At 39.9% G+C, this 16013-nt stretch overlaps 1 protein-coding gene across 11 annotated transcripts in view; it reads left to right on the plus strand.

Annotated features, from left to right (window-relative positions):
- The window catches only part of MAP7 (microtubule associated protein 7), a 170075-nt gene that overhangs the window by 94683 nt on the left and 59379 nt on the right, over positions 1–16013 (plus strand). For all 11 annotated transcript variants that reach the window (XM_079146222.1, XM_079146223.1, XM_079146217.1 and 8 more), the window contains one exon: positions 15729–15827. In XM_079146222.1, coding sequence (XP_079002348.1) covers positions 15729–15827 — 99 coding nt within the window. The remainder of the gene's footprint in view (positions 1–15728; positions 15828–16013) is intronic.

Genomic DNA, 16013 nt, shown 5'->3' on the forward strand with positions numbered 1-16013 from the left:
GGAAAGTTCTTTCTGGGGCCAGGACCCATCATCGGAAGCTCATGCCCTCCTGTTGTTTTCTTTCATCAGAAAACCAACAAATAAAAAACACAAACAAAACCCTCTCCTCTCTGAGGCCCCTGGACCACACATGTACATCTCTTAGCCTCCAGGTGATCCAGCAAGTGACGGTGTCTAACCCCTTTCTCAAGAATAAGCATAGCTTGCTGGGTGCAGGTGCATGCAGGTCAGCAGACTGAGGCAGGAGGATCCCAAGTTTGAGGATATCCAGGACAATTTAGTGAGACCTTGGCTAAAAATAAAAAGTAAAAATGACTGAGGAGGTAGATCAGTGGTACAGTGCCCCTGGTTTCAATTCCTGGTGCCACAGACACAAAAAGAATATGCAGGTTGAATGAAAGTCACACAAATTCTGGAGTCAAGCCAACTTAGAAGCCATTCTGATGACTTTTACTCTGCTTCTGTGTTTTCAGTGTCACAGGTAGATGCCAGTTGCCAACCTTGCAAAGGCAAGGTGTCTGTAGAGTCAGATGTAACATGTGAAGCTTCTTGCACCATGCCTGTTATACTGGATGGGGCTTGATTAGTGGCTGTAAGGCATAGTTTCGCTATCTTAATATACTTGTAAAGCTTGGATTTTATAATGAGGAGTCTGCTTCTCCTGTTCTACAGTATTGGTTAAGAGTGTTTCCAGTGGTGGTTTGGTGCAGAGGAGTCCTTTGTTAGCTTTGCCTCAGGCAACATTTTTCCTTATTGAGTTAATCTGATATGGTGTAAGAGATTAGACACTAGTAGACCTTTGAGATGAGGGTTGAATGAACATTCAGAAACAGCACACTCTAAATTGTGATTTCTAATTAGAGTTTGAAGCATGGTTTTAGGTACTTTAAAAAATGATTTGTAATCCAAACTCAAAATACAATGATTTATAATCAACATTTTGAACACTGCATAGTATTAAAGTAGCTATTCTAGCTTTTATACTCAGCCTAAACATTTTGTTAAAGTTGTTTCATAAAACCGCCAGAGATAATTTTTTCTAGCAATACGAGAACTGACAAACTTAAGATAGTTTACAATAATATCCAAATCAACAGAAATTAAAGTGTTTTGCCATATGATACTTTTTCATTGTAGGACCCTCTAAAATAACTGAATTTTGTCTGTATCCCTAAAATTTTAGATAAAGTATCATTCTCATATGCAATCTTAGCTGAGTGACCTCAGATTGATGCAAGTCAGATCAATATTGGTATTTTTATAAGCTGAGCATTGACACCGTTGGTATGGTTTTAAGTAGCAGTGGGTTTGGGGTCTGCCAGCAGAGATGGTGTTGGCTGTATGCCAGGACAAGAATTGGGCTGCACAGCAAAAGTCAGCTAGCTAAGTTCTTAGGAGCATATCTACTCAGCTTCTGAGCATCTCTCTGGAGTGGGCCGCAGACTCGGGGACTGGGGTAGAGAAGTCCTGTCCACTCAGTGCTGATGATCTCTCCAGAGTGAGCTGCAGAGCTTACCCAGTGCAGTTGCCTAGGAGTCAAGGGAGGGCAGCCTGGGAAGCCCCACTCTGGTGGGGAGTGGGAACATCTCCTTCAAGACCACTTAGTATGGGTCAGTGAGTGGAGGGAGGAAAAGGGCTGGGAACCATTCTTTGCTGAGACTGAAGATAACAGAATGTCTTCTGGGTTATTACCACCCTGGGCAGTAATGATTCTCACAACAATATATGTCATTGCTAAACATTTTTCTTTGTAGTAGGGTTAGTGTTCTACCAGACATGGCTGCAAAATTTCAGACATCCAAGAGAGTTTCAGAAGTTTACCTCTGTAACTCACCAAGTCTAGCCCAGTACAGTACACGTGTAGGTGAATAATTAAGAAATCTCTCCTGGAGGTCCATTGCAGAGGACAATGTTCCTGATGCTTCCAAGAGAAGCCCTATATATGGTCAACAAGACCCTGACCCATTCCAGCAGATGGCACACTGGCAGAGGAAAGCAAAGGAGCTAAGAGGCCTCACACACATCCCCAAGGGTGATCTCTAAGAAATCTCAGCTGACTCTTAATTAAGAGTAGATAGGAACAAGGTCAGTTGTAACCAACTTGGTCTTAAACACCTAGCAGGAGAGTATAGCCTAAGCACAGTCCCACATGGACATTTAAAAGGAAAAGTCTTTTTTTTTTAAATGTAATTTAAAATGTACACTTATATCAGCCCTATCAAAGGTAAGTAAAGCTGGAGACTCTGTGGGAGTACCTAATATTAATGATCACAAAGGACTCAAGAATCCCAAGTTTGTCCTGAGTTAATTTGAGCCTGATCTCATAGAAGTACAAATCTTCCTAACCTCCTACATTGGTAAACTTGATAAGTTTTTCACTAATATGATTGCAAGTTACTGTCATCAGGGTTTTCAGACTGTCTGAAATACTAATTGCTTTTATGTTAATTTTTTACAAAAAAGTAATACTTTCCTATTGTTAATTTGTTAATTGTCTCAGCATGATCCCTGCCCTATGTATGCCTTGTCCAGTCACCTTCCATCTGCCCTGTGGATCTTTGAACTGCTCTGATGCGGAATACCCTTAACTGTCCAAACCCCACCTGATAGAGAACAAGGACTTGGGCTACTTCCCCCAGTTTGCCCTCTTTCAGCAGGAAGCAGCTTGGAGGTGTTGTCACCCATTTTTCCAAGGAAATGGAATGTAGAATTTGACAGTGGGGGAAATGTAATCCTGGTCCACTTTATGCTTTGACTATAGTCCCTGCTGCTCTGCCACTGCAACTTATTTTTCAAAATGGACGTGTTTCTTTCTCTTCGGCTCTCTCTGCTCCTCCCCATTCTCTCCCCCTCCATAATCTCTCCCCCTCCCTAATCACAGGAGAAGCAGGATTACCTTTCTTCCCCCTTTTAGACAGATTTATCTGTCCCTGAGTACACACCTACCATAGGAACAAAGTAATCCAGACATTGAGGATGGAACCAAAAGATCTCAAAATGATTATCTCCCAAATTAATAAGTGAATTACTTATAAGTCCAACAAGAGAACACATGTGTGGAATGTAGCCTTTGAATCCCTCTTTAAAAGCCCTCTGTTCCTTCTGATGGGCACAATCACAGCCCCTGAGACAGGAGGTCCCTGTGTTTCTTGTTTGCCCACAAAGCAATAAGCCTCCTCCTCCCCCTTTTCTGCCCCTCCCTCTCCTCTTTTGTTTTTGAGAAAAAGGAAAAAGAAATCTGCTCTACTAGGAAAAAAGATACATAAAATGTCATTTGTATTTATTTCTAACCCTGTGTGCAGTGGAATTATACCTTAATGTCCTAATGCTCAACAGTGAGAGTAGATACTAATGCAGCAAAAAAGCTCATCTAGAACTGGTTATCCAGGGCAAATACCCAGGCAGTCACGTTGATGTGGTCGCACCAGTTTGACACTCTTAAGGTCAACATTCATGCATTGGTGCAGAGTCTTTTTTCATGGTTAAGATCTTCCAAAATCAATGTGGTGACTTATAGAAAGAGAAGGTAAGTTTTCCTTGTGTGAAGCACCAATCGCACTAATGAACTTGGCTTTAGTTACACCTGGAATGGCTCCTGTTCTTCAGAGAAGGCTTTAAGGTGCTGTGATGCTTGTCCATAGTATCTTCGTATGATCCTCAAAGTCGTCTTTTAGACATGAAAAATAAGAGCTTTTGTCAGATAGCAGCAGTTCTTATATATATATTTTTTACCTTTTAAAATTTTTTTAAATTATTTATTTTTTAATTTTTACAGACTACATTTTGATTCATTGTACACAAATTCATTTTCAGACTGCCAGAAAATCTTGCCTACAGAAGTAGTAATTGAGGACCTATTAATATGACTCTTTCTAAGACAAGTTATTTTAAAAATCAAAATGGCTAATTATAATTATTTGTCAAGTGAACTTCTTTTCTCAACTAACTCTGAAATATGATCACCCACGACCCTTACCTTATATGTATTTGCTAGACTATAATAGTGGTTTGCTTTTTATTTTTTTGCAGTACTGGGAATCAAACCTAGGGCCTTGCACAGACTATGAAAGCACTCTACTACTGAGCTACATACATCACTAGCCTGTAGTTTCTCTCTCTCTCTCTCTCTCTCTCTCTCTCTCTCTTTAAATAGAAATTCCCAATAATAGTGTTCTAGAAGCTTATTTATTAATTAGGTATTTGAAAACTGGAACACACATTCATATTATTAAAATATTGCACATGTAGCTGATGACCCATAAAAGCCTACTTAACTATTACATAATACTGTTATCATAGAATCTATATGAAAAACATGTACAGATTCAATTTTTATTACATTGATTCTCATGGTGTAACGATCCACCCCTCAGATTGCTCCTATTTTACTTAAACGGATTCTATATCTGAACCCCTTCTCCCTTTCCCCCACCGTCCCCCAACTATAATTTTTCTTCTTCCTTAATTTATTTGGAGACCAAACTCAGTATCTAAACCTCTCCCTACCTTATTTATAGAAAGTACACATCCTTTTGAAACATTTCTAAGGTTTTCCACTTCTATAAAACAAGGGAGGTAGGATAACAGAAAAGACTTGTGCAAGTCTTGAGCTCGTGCCTCATTTATAAACTAAAAAGAAGATATTGTCAAAGTCACCCATCCTTTTCACACTCCTAGGAATGTGGCAGGTTTGAGGGGCAAAGATTCAAAGGAGGTCCATTCACAACCCATTAGAAGGCTCAGAAGTTCCCTGGATAGCTCTCTTTCTGAGGATGAGCCCACTGCAATTTTGAACACTGGACTGGTTGTCCAGGAGCAGGACAGGGCCAGTGCCGTGCTCCCTGGGCCAAGGGAGGAAGGGCAGCTCATGCCTCTGCCCCCACTCTGTCACTGTTGTCTTCTTTCCCTCTTTATGGTAGAAGCTGTCTGGTTTTACTCCTCAATCCCCTCACCCTCCTTCTGGCTTCTACTAAGCCAGCTATCAGTCCCAGATTGGATGGTCATGCAGAACGCATTCCAGAAGAATTTAGAAGAAAAGAGTTCGTTTCTTCTAATCACTTTACTTTGGGTCTTTTAACTGGCAGATTTAGAATTTATGCCTGAATTCTCTTGCATGGGCTTGGCTTACCTTAAGCAGTCGTACTTACTGGACATAAGCATGTAAGTGGCAATCTGTGGACCCAGTAGCCACTGGTGCTCCCTTAGGGCTGCCCAGTCTGCCCTGTGGAAAGTCTTCCTTTACGGCCAGATACTGTTTGCCAAGTTGCAACACCTGCTACGCGGTCAGTTGTCTTTGGGCCTTTGAGGGTTAGCAGAACTTATAAAACCGCTCTCTTTTTTTGGTGTTTGTAAGACTGGGATCCTTTCATTTGGTTTGGTTTGTTACTACATCTAGATGTTCAATAGGTTCTAAAATGGTGAATTAAAGAGATCAATCAGCTCAAATAAAATGCCACGTCTTGTAGAAAGTTGACTTTACTAAAGGAGACCAGAGCACATTTTAAATCTCCCTTTACTTTTCTATATACAGCTGGAGCATTGTGTTGTGATTTAAATCCCTTTCCCCTGGCCCAGTAACATTCCCTGTTGTCCCTCCAACCTTAGCAAAGTCCTTGCTTTGTCATATTTCTTTGTACTCCAGGATGATAGTCTTATTTTTTGAATAGATTCAAATATATTTTCGGAACACAAATTACATACCTGTTAAAGCCACTAGCTTTTTGAGTTAATAGAGCATCTGTGCTGCCACCACCAGCATCACCAGCCACCTTCACTTTATCACTGCCGTCTAGTATTGGAGGTGCTCTAGTATCTGCCGTGCTCTTCTGTCACTTCCTGACTTAACAGCTTCATGAGTCTCACTTTGAAGCTCTCGTGGAAGTGCCCAGAAATATTCTTCCATCCTTTTTCTTCCCCGCTGCATTTCCTGTGCTGAGAAAGTGCCAGGGAAGCTCTCTGATTCCAGCACTCCCCACCCTATCAGAGTTGGCAGAAGTCACGCCCTGAGCCAATGCCAGTTTGGCCTGCAAAACTGAGCTTGGAAGAAATGGTGAATGTATCCACCTGGAACAAACCTAGCTGTTCAGCTTTTAGGAGCTGGTGCTTGGAGGGAGTCCTAAATATTGTGGCTTCTTGCAGGTTCTGGTCTGTTTTTGTTCCTTGTTACCCTGTGTCCCAGGAAAGCAAAGCCTCCCTGGAATTTTCTCTGGAGTCCTCTCCTTGGAAGTGATTGCCTTCTTCAGCAGAGTTCAGACCAGCAGAAGCAGAGAGGCCTAAGATCCAAGAGAGGAATATACCAATTCTGGGGCAAGGGGTCAGGTGCAGGAGTCGATGTGGGAAGGTAAATAATGGTCAGGGCTGTGATCTTACCCATGAGTGAAGAGTTAGTAGAGAAGTTAAAGAGAAGAGGAATTATAGGATATCTGGGTACAATAGCCCCATGCTGGAATTGTGGCGAAATTAAAGAAGGAACTTGAAAAGTAGACTAAGCAAGATTACCAAATCAGAAATGAAGGGGACAGAGAGAAAATAGTGTGATGCTGTGTATAAGTAGAATGCTAGTATATATTTGCATACAGAAGTTATTTTTTTTTTTCCAAGTCAGGCATTGTGCATGATCTCCTCTAATCCTAGCAATTAGTGAGACTGAGACAAGAGGATCACAAGTTTCAGGCCAACCTCGGAAAGTTAGTGAGACCTTACCTCAAAATAAAGAGGGCAGAGCCGGGCATAATCCCAGCTGCTCGGAATGCTGAGGCAGGATGATCACGAGTTCAAAGCCAGCCTCAGCAAAAGTGAAGCACTAAGCAACTCAGTGAGACCCTGTCTCTAAATAAAATACAAAATAGGGCTGGGGATGTGGCTCAGTGGTTGAGTGCTGCCCCTGAGTTCAATCCCTGGTACCATCTCCCGCAAAAAAAAAAAAAAAAAAAAAAAAAGAAGGTGGGAGGTTTAACTCAGTGATAAGTCATCTATGGATTCAATGGATTCAACCCCCAGTACCAAAAAAAAAAAAAAAAACAAAACAAAAAAAAACAGTTATTCTTTACCCCAGAAGAGGGAGTGACTTTTTTTTTTTTTTTCCTGCATGAGGCTACAGGAAACGAAGTCAAATATGGAGCAGACTGGAGTGTAGTAAAAGAAGACAATGTGACAGGGTAGGAATAGCTAGAAAAGATGTCATGAGAGACTTGAGCTGATCAGTTGGTGGATGGGATTTTGTATATTACTAAATTAATAGATACATATCATTATGCATTTGTAAAAACTAATACAATATGTACCACCAAGAACTAACCCTAGTGTAAACTATGGACTTTCCATAGTGATGATGAATCAGTATAAGTTCATCAGTTATAACAAATGGCAGCAGGGAAGGCTGAGGGTATGGGGGCTTGCCAGGTATATATATATGTACTTTCTGTGCTTTCTGGCCAACTGGGCTATGAACATAAAACTGCTCTAAGAAAGAAAATAAGATTGTATGCAAATAGCTGAACAGATATAGAGGCTGGTGTTCCAACAAGGGGGAAAAAGAATCAGGTCACAAATGTAGAAATTACTGTGGTATAGTACAGTGTGGTTCACCCATCATGGTAAGCCTTTAAGTTAAATGTTCAGCAGCTACCTGGAATGAATTGGAATAAACTTCACCTTTCAGTACTTACCACTAATTTCTTCAAGGATTTTTTGAAGGTTGTGTTTTTCCTTCTGTGTATTTTTATTTTAATTTTTTGGCAGTGCTGGGGATTGAACCCAGAACTTTGTCTCTGCTAAGCAAGTACTCCACTGCTGAGCCACATCCCCATGTACTGAATTTTGCAAAATTTACATAAGAAAATTTAAAATGTTTTTTTATTATTATTTTTTATAGAAGAGGATTTATTCCTGACATTTCACAGCATTTATTTCACTGATTAAACTTAGCCAATTAATGATCTTACAATTAAAACAACATCCACATTTCTTTGCAAAATGGTTATTTTAAACTGAATCCACTATTTAGAATTTTGTCTATGGACTGTACATTTCTTCTTTGGTCACTTTATTTTACACATAAGTATGAAAGCTCATCTACATTATGGTCAGTGGTAATCATTTTATGAAATACCATCATTATTGCTGGCTATAATCCCAGTGACCAAAAAAGCAGGAGGATGACAAGTTCAAGACCAGCCTCAGCAACTTAGTGGGACCCTGTCTCAAAACAAAAATTTTTTCAGAAGTGTGGGAGGGCTAATGTATCTAAGAAGTAGAACGCTCCTGGATTCAATCCCCAATAATGCAAAACAAAAACAAAAACAAAAAACAAAGACTTTAGCCAGTTTAGTTTTTCTTGAAATAAATCATTATCCTGTTGAAGTAAAAACAACTTCTTTCATTTGCTTACTTTAATTAAGAAGCAAAGTATAATTGAGTTTTAGTTATTTTTCCAAGTTACTCTAATGGTTTCTTCTAATTACACATTGTGTTTAATTGAATTGAGTCTAATTTTATACACTCCCTGCTCAGCTGTTGAAATTTAGACGGGTAACTACAGTCTGTGATTAGGAATTCCTAAGGATAACTGGAAAACTTTAATATGTTAGCCTTTCCTCCCCTTTCTGTACTTTGCCCCGAACTTCACTCAGTCGTAAACCTTACTCCTGTTGTGGGGCAATGATAATTTGTATAGCAGCTAGTGTTGTGACTTGCGTTGAGTCCTGGGAGAGGAAGCCACCTAATGGAGGAAAAAAAGCTGCCTTTTAATCTGCTTTATACCAACACAGGGGGAAAATACAGCATTTCTGTTTTCTATTTCTATGGGTGGCCATCTGGCTGAAAGAAGGTTTTCCTTTATTTTTTAGATAAAATCCTTTTTTGGTTGAATTTTAAGTGTGTAGTGTTTATTTCTGTTAGCTAAATGTGTCTGAAGGAGTTTGTAATGTGAATTAAGAAGGTGCTTTTAGTAGTACATGGGCTTGGTAAATAATTCCCTATGGTTCCCACACAATGTATAGAACGTGTGCTTTTCTGAAATGTGCTTTTCCTCCTGTTCAACTACATTGGATGTTTCTCGGGCTGTTTAAAAAACAAGTCATCAAAACAATTTTAATAAATTGCTTCAGCAAAGGTTGAGGCTTACAAACCTCTCCAGCTGAAATGCTTCCTTGTAGCTTTTCAGATGCCGTCAGTAGGACTGTGTTGTCCACTTGTTTCTCCCACATAGTGCAGGCAATATTCTCTGCATTTGGACAGTGATAATGGGCAGCCCTTTCTGTTTTGTAGTTGTAAATATAGTCATTTAACTTTGAGTCTTTTACAATGTTAAAACCATTCTAGAATAACATGAAATATTTTCTTTTCTGACTTGGAGTGGATATGCGCTGCCGCCACCTCCCCCTCCTCCCCCTCCTCTCTCCTCCTCTTCCTCCTCCTCCTCTTCCTCCTCTTCCTCCTCCCCTTCCTTCCTCCCTCCTCCCTCCTCCTCCCTTCTCTTCCTTCCTTCTCCTGTCTTCTTTTTGGTACTGGGGATTGAACCTGGACCTTTCTCCTACCATCATCATCTCCTCCTCCTCCTCCTCCTCCTCCATCATTATCATCATAGTTATGAGAAGCCATCACCGTAATCCCAGGAATTCCAGAGGCTGAAGCAGGAGAATCACAAATTCTAGGCCAGCCTTGGCAGTTTAGCAAGATCCTGAAATGTGCTCTCTGATGCACTCTTTAAAAAAAAAAAAAAAAAAAAAAAAAAAAAAAATTTTAAGGCTAGAGATGTGACTTAGTAGTAAAGGGCCCCTGGGTTCAATCCCCTACCAAGATAATGATAATGATAAAGATAATAATGACTTTGGGGGGAGGGTATTAGGGATTAACTCAGGGGCCCTTTACCACTCAGCTGCATCTGCCGTTCTTTTTATTTTGAGACGAGGTCTGCTGCCTGGCTGCCCTCAAACTTGTCATCCTCCTGCATGAGCCACAGAGGTCACTGGATTTACAGGCATGTGCTACAGTGCCTGATTATGAGAAATTTAAACTGAGCTCTCAATTGTGTAGAGTAATCACAAAACTCATTAGGAGGCATGAAATTACTTTAATATCCTAATATAAATTTTACAAATAACATTTGTGAAAATTTTGGATATTTATTCAAAAATTTGGATATTTATTCAAATAACAAATTCAAATAACATTTGAATAAATAAAGGAGTAAATACATATGAATATATAAATGTAAGGATAGCAGTGTCAGGCCTGTTGTGATAACATTTTCTATGCAAATTGAAACTATTAGGTCAAACATACAAAATTGCTAATATTTAACTATTTTTTTTATTACTAAAAGGTGATTTCATGTGGTTCAACCTCTGATTCTGTTCTAGGTTACTCTCCCAAAGCTGCCTTCACAAAGCTGTTAAGTCCACAAAATCCAATTCAACAAGCAACGGAGAAGTGCTCAGGCAGAGCTGGGAATTCAGTACTAAACTTTAGCTACTTCCCAGCCTACATTTCATGTTTTATTAAAAAATCGTAACTGAAGTACACTGTCCTCGTGATTGTCAAGTCTACTTGTCGGTAAAACTTAGCTCAGGATGGTCCTAAGCTGTAGGCGTGTCTCAGAGCAAGCATTTTGACTAAAGGAATAGAGTTGGAACATTGATTTTAAGCAGTTCACAGAGGACTCTTCAATAGGATCACATGTTCAAAAATAAAAATAAAGCAATGAGAGCCCCCAGTACCTTTATGGAAAGATATTTTAAGGAATGTAATAAGTTATAGAGGATGTGGAAATATAGGCACATTTGTGGCATTTACTGGACCTGAGCAGCAGTCTTACTAGATGAAGTTCCCAGTGCCTGCTGCCCTTTATTGATTTATTAATTTAAAAAAAAAATTTTTTTTAAAGAGTGCATCAGAGAGACAGAGTCCCAGACTGCAAGGGCGCCTGTCTATATCCTTCCTCTTGGCTTTATTCCCAAAACCCAGATGTGGCACTAATGGAATAAAGCTTTCAAGCAAGCAGGAAGATCAATAAAGATTTCATAAGGCTGGCAAAGACTTACTGAACATCATAGTATATGGCTCAGTTAGTTTTCTTTTTTAAAAATGAAAGAAAAGAGATTCAAATAATATTGGAAAGTTGCCCGAGTCATGTAAAGTGGTGTTTTTAAATGGTAAATCTAATTGATAAATGCATCTATATGCTAGTCCTATCTGCAGATTACCTAGGATTTCCACATTTTTTTAAGTTTGGAAATTTGAAAATGAATAAGTTCCTGTTTTCACTGTGTTCTTCAGTAGTGAAATATTTTGTACTTTGTTTTTAAAAATTACTCTGAAGATTTTATTTTCTGTTATTATGTTTGAGGGTTTTTCCTTTTTTTTTTTTTTTTTTTTTAGGCTCATTTTTCACTTTTAATAAAGGACATTGCATCTTAGAAAACAGTCATCTCTCCAGACTGCAGAAAGAGTGATTATTACCCCTTTCTGAGCCAGGGCAAACCCTCAAAACTCATACCTGAGACCCAGGAGGTAAAGCCATTGCTCCTGGTTACGGTAGTGGAGCTGAAACCAGTGGCTCATCCAGACCTTCATCCCACATTGGTCACTTGCTCCCCAAGACCACTGTCCCAAGTTACCCTAGGTTTGCTTTCCAACAAAGCTCTAAGGAGATAGAAACCCAGTTTCCTACATGTGTAGGGAATAGGGGAAAAGCCGAAGTTACGCCCATGCTTTATTGGCTTTGCTGCAGGCCAGACTGCGAGCCGCCCTTCTGTATGTTATCTCATTTCATTTCCACAAGTCAGAAACTGGTTTCCCCTTTTATAGATACGGAAATTAAGACATACTTTAATGATATGCTGAGGATTCACAGTTCACAAGAGACAAAGCCTTGTTAACTCTTAAGACACAGCCAGTGGGCACAGATTGAGTGTGGCAGGACTGTGGAAGAACATGGAAGTTGGAGGAGGAAGAGGCTGTTTGGTCACTCATCAATCAAGAACTAGGGTGCAGGATTTGAACCCATGTCTGCCTGTGTCTTGGGCTTTCTCCATGACCCAGTTAACCAAAGAAGTAGTTGAAGAAACACGGACTGTTACAATGGTGGAGAGAAAGTCTACAAAGGTCTGAAAACTTTAGAAATATGTCCAGCTGAATGATTAGAAACTAGGACCATGTAGTCTTGAGCTAAACAGCTTGATAATCTTTAAAACTTTTTTGTATTTTACTAAATTTAACCTATCAGTTTTACATGAACATAGAAAAATTTTCAGATGGATTTTAAATTTGTTTTGTGATGAGTGTGACTCCAAGGGTCTCCTAGATAGAAATGAACTCCTGACCTCCAGATGGTAATGAAGAGTGCAGGTAGATCCCTCATGCACAACTGGAGCTGACACAATGAAAGTCAGAGAGAGAAATTTAAGTAACCAAGCCTCCAGCTTAATTAAAATTAATTTTGACAGGAATTTCATCACAATAAAGCAAATCACAGCCAAAGGAAAGCTTTTTATTATGGTTTATTCAGAAAAGTGACTCATCCTGAACATGTTTTGGGGTCTTGCTTATGTCGTTCATGGTCCAATTGTAACATAATATTCAGTTAACATTGATGTTTTTTGTCAGGACTTGGGGAACTAGAGTCAGTCACCAGAGAAAGATGAAATGATGTCTAACTCATCCAGGCATGAAAGACATGAAGATATTTTAAATGTATTCTAAATCAATGGTGCCAATTAACTTTTAAGTTTCCTAAGAATAATAAATAGAATTTTCCTAAACAGCTTGGGTAATTAAGGCTTTACTTTCTACTTACTGGTTGTGGTGATAAAACAAAATTATAATCTACTCCCTCCAAATCTCTGTGGCACTCTGCCTTCTGTTTAAGTTTTCGCTTCTTTATGAATGGTTTTTAAAAGATTAACTTTCAAAATAAGGGGAGATCGGGCTTGGTGGTGCATGCCTGTAATCCCAGTGGCTTGAGAGGCTAAAGCAGGGGGTTCAAGAGTTCAAAGTCAGCCTTAGCAACTCAGTGGGATCCTATCTCTAAATAAAATATAAAAAAAGAGTTTGGGATGTAGCTCAGTGGTTAAGCACCCCTGGTTTCAATTCCTGGTACTTAAAAAAAAAAAAAAATGAGGGGAGAATTTGTTCTGTCCCAGTGAGCAACAAGGTTTCCACCATACTGTTTGGTCTTTTGGCATGCCTCTGAAGTTGAGACTGAAGGTCAGGACAAACTGGTCTGGGCTTCCAGACTGCTCTATGGTGACTGTTCACCACATGATTTTGGCGAGTGGGATGAGAGCACACGTTAAGGAATTTCAGAGCAGTCAGGCCTTCTGCTGCCCCTTCTGGGTCAGTGTCCACTCATGCTTCGTCTTGTTTGTCCCTCAGCACAAGTGCAAGTGACCCTTTCCCATGTAAATTGCTAGGCAAAATTTCCTCACATGGCAAAGTCATATTAGAAACCACTGATTGAGGCCTTTTGTGGTTGAAGTTTTGATTTGCTGTCTGCCTGTTCTCTGCTGAATCTTTACATACCCTTCCCTGCAAATAAGGTCAAAAAGTTCAAGCAGATAAAACTTAAACCAATAATCAACTTTGTGGTGAAAGCTGCTGTTTGAAGCAAAGAATTTGTTTGATACTGGCAGTTGAAACAGTTTCGTAAGATATTATTTAGTCTGGTTTTCCATGCAGTAAATACTTTATATAATTGAAATATAGCCTAAAAATTCAGTATTTGCCTTGTTTAGAGGGCAAAGAGTGGGTCTCTATAGTTCATCTACAGATTTTTAAAGTATATTTTGGGAACCATTTTTCCCCCTATGCTGGGGATTGAACACAGGGCCTTGTGCTTGCAAGGCAAGCACTTTACCAACTGAGCTATATCCCCAGCCCAGGAACCATTTTTAACATTAGTCTTCCTGAAGCATAATTATTATGATACTCTTTCAACCTCCAAAACTTGTATCCCACTGGGCCCGGTGGCGCACACCTATAATCCCAGCTACTCAGGAGGCTGAGGCAGGAGGATCACGAGTTCAAAGCCAGCCTCAGCAAAAAGTGAGGTGCTAAGCAACTCAGTGAGAACCTGTCTCTAAATAAAATACAAAATAGGGCTGGGGATGTGGCTCAGTGATTGAGTGTCCCTGAGTTTAACCCCTGGTACCAACAACCTCAACAAACCCCAAAATTGGGTGCCTGGTTTCCAGGTAAAATCCAGTGCTGTTAGCTGAGTGAGTAGGTCAGAAATATATAACATGTCAGTTAATAAGGGCTACAGATGAGGAGGAGAGATGAGTGATGGGGGTGCCATTTTTAAATAGGTCAAGGGGACTCTAATGTCACAACTGAGCAGAGATGCAAACAAAGTGAAGGAGACATCTGTGTTGTTATCTGTAGAAAGAGCTAATATGTCTCTGAGGTAGACTGCAAACTCAAGTCTAGCAGAGTAATTAAGAGGAAAAGTGATACAAAGTAAAGGTCAAACCATACAGTACCTTTTGGGCCAGGTGAAGACCTTAGATTTTATTCTGGGTAGAATGGGTGGTGTCAGGGAGTTTGGAGCAGAAGAACAACATGGCATATTTTGATGGTATCATTCAGGGCAGGATCAGATAGACCTGTTAAAAGGATATTGCATCTGAGCCAGGTGGTGCATGCCTATAATCTTAGCAACTCAGGAGGCTGAGGCAGAAGGATTGCAAATTCAAGGCCTACCCTAGCAACTTAATGAGACCGTCCTTCAAAAAAAAATACAAAGGTCTGGGGATGGAGCTCAATGGTAAAGTGACCCTGGATTCAATCCCTAGTACCACCTGCCCCGGCTCCTCAGCCCCACAAAAGAGTACTGTAGACATTTGAGAAGAGATGATCCAAAAGGTGGTGATCAGATGCTTTTTAAGGTAGAGCTTAAAGAATTTACTAATGGATTGAATATAGGGAGTGAAGATAAACCAAAGACTACCCCAAAGCTGTGAGCCTGATCATTCAGATGAATGGAGCAGCCTTAGCTGAAGGGGATGCTGCACTTGGAGTAGTTTGTGGAGGCAGGAAAAATCAAGCACTTGGGTTTTGACATGATTCTGAGGCAGTAGCAAACATCCTTTGAAAGTATATTAAATCATATGATACATCTAGAGACAATTTCACCTGGACTGGGAAGACCCTATACTTCATATAACAAGAGAAATGCCTGTTACTTCTGTCCTGTCTTTTGTTCCTTTCCTGATATATATCTATTTTTAATAATCTTGTTGAGCTGGTGGTGTAACTCAGTGGTAGAGGGCTTGCCTAGCATGCTTGAGGTCCTGGGTTCAATCTCCAGCACCACAAATAAATACATAAATAATAATAATCTTTGTTGTACTTTGGAGGCTTTCCCAAAATCCTAGTAAGTTATCGTTACTAGTTGGAATTTTTAAATTCCTAATGTATGGACTTTGTACGAACTGAGATCAAAGACCTTAGTGTCCAGTGGTGTTTCTCTGTGGCTGCTTGATGTGTGAACTGGACAGTCTTCATGGACCCCTGAGGGTGCCACTACTGTAGATTGGCCATATGAGCTGAGGCCATTGAGTTTTGGACAGATCCTCCCCTACTTGAGTGTGGGAGTTGTAAGTGCTTCATCTTTTCATTTCCTGAGTCTAGCCTCATACCTGATACAAAAGTAAGTGTTGACTGGGTAAATATTTCTGAATAAATTTTAAGAAACTGAATATATTTATCTCTTTTGTCTCATTTTCTAGCTCCTGATGGCAATAACGTGCAAGATAAGAAGACTACTCCCAACCGCCCCTCCTCTACAGTTTCAGGACAGAATAGCAACCACTCAGGAAACAAACCAGGTATGACAGACACATTGCATTTACTTTGGGGAAAATGTTGGTTATTTCAAAGGCCTTAGAGGCATGCTACTGATAAACTAAATAAAACTAGAATCTAGGAGAGCTTGGTTCCAGTCCTGCCACTGAAACGCACTCATAGTGATTTGTGTGAGTCGAAGTCTGAGGGCCTCTCACAGCCTTGATTTT

The sequence above is a fragment of the Sciurus vulgaris genome (genome assembly GCF_902686455.1).
Source record: "Sciurus vulgaris genome assembly, chromosome: 7".
NCBI classification, from domain to species: domain Eukaryota; kingdom Metazoa; phylum Chordata; class Mammalia; order Rodentia; family Sciuridae; genus Sciurus; species Sciurus vulgaris.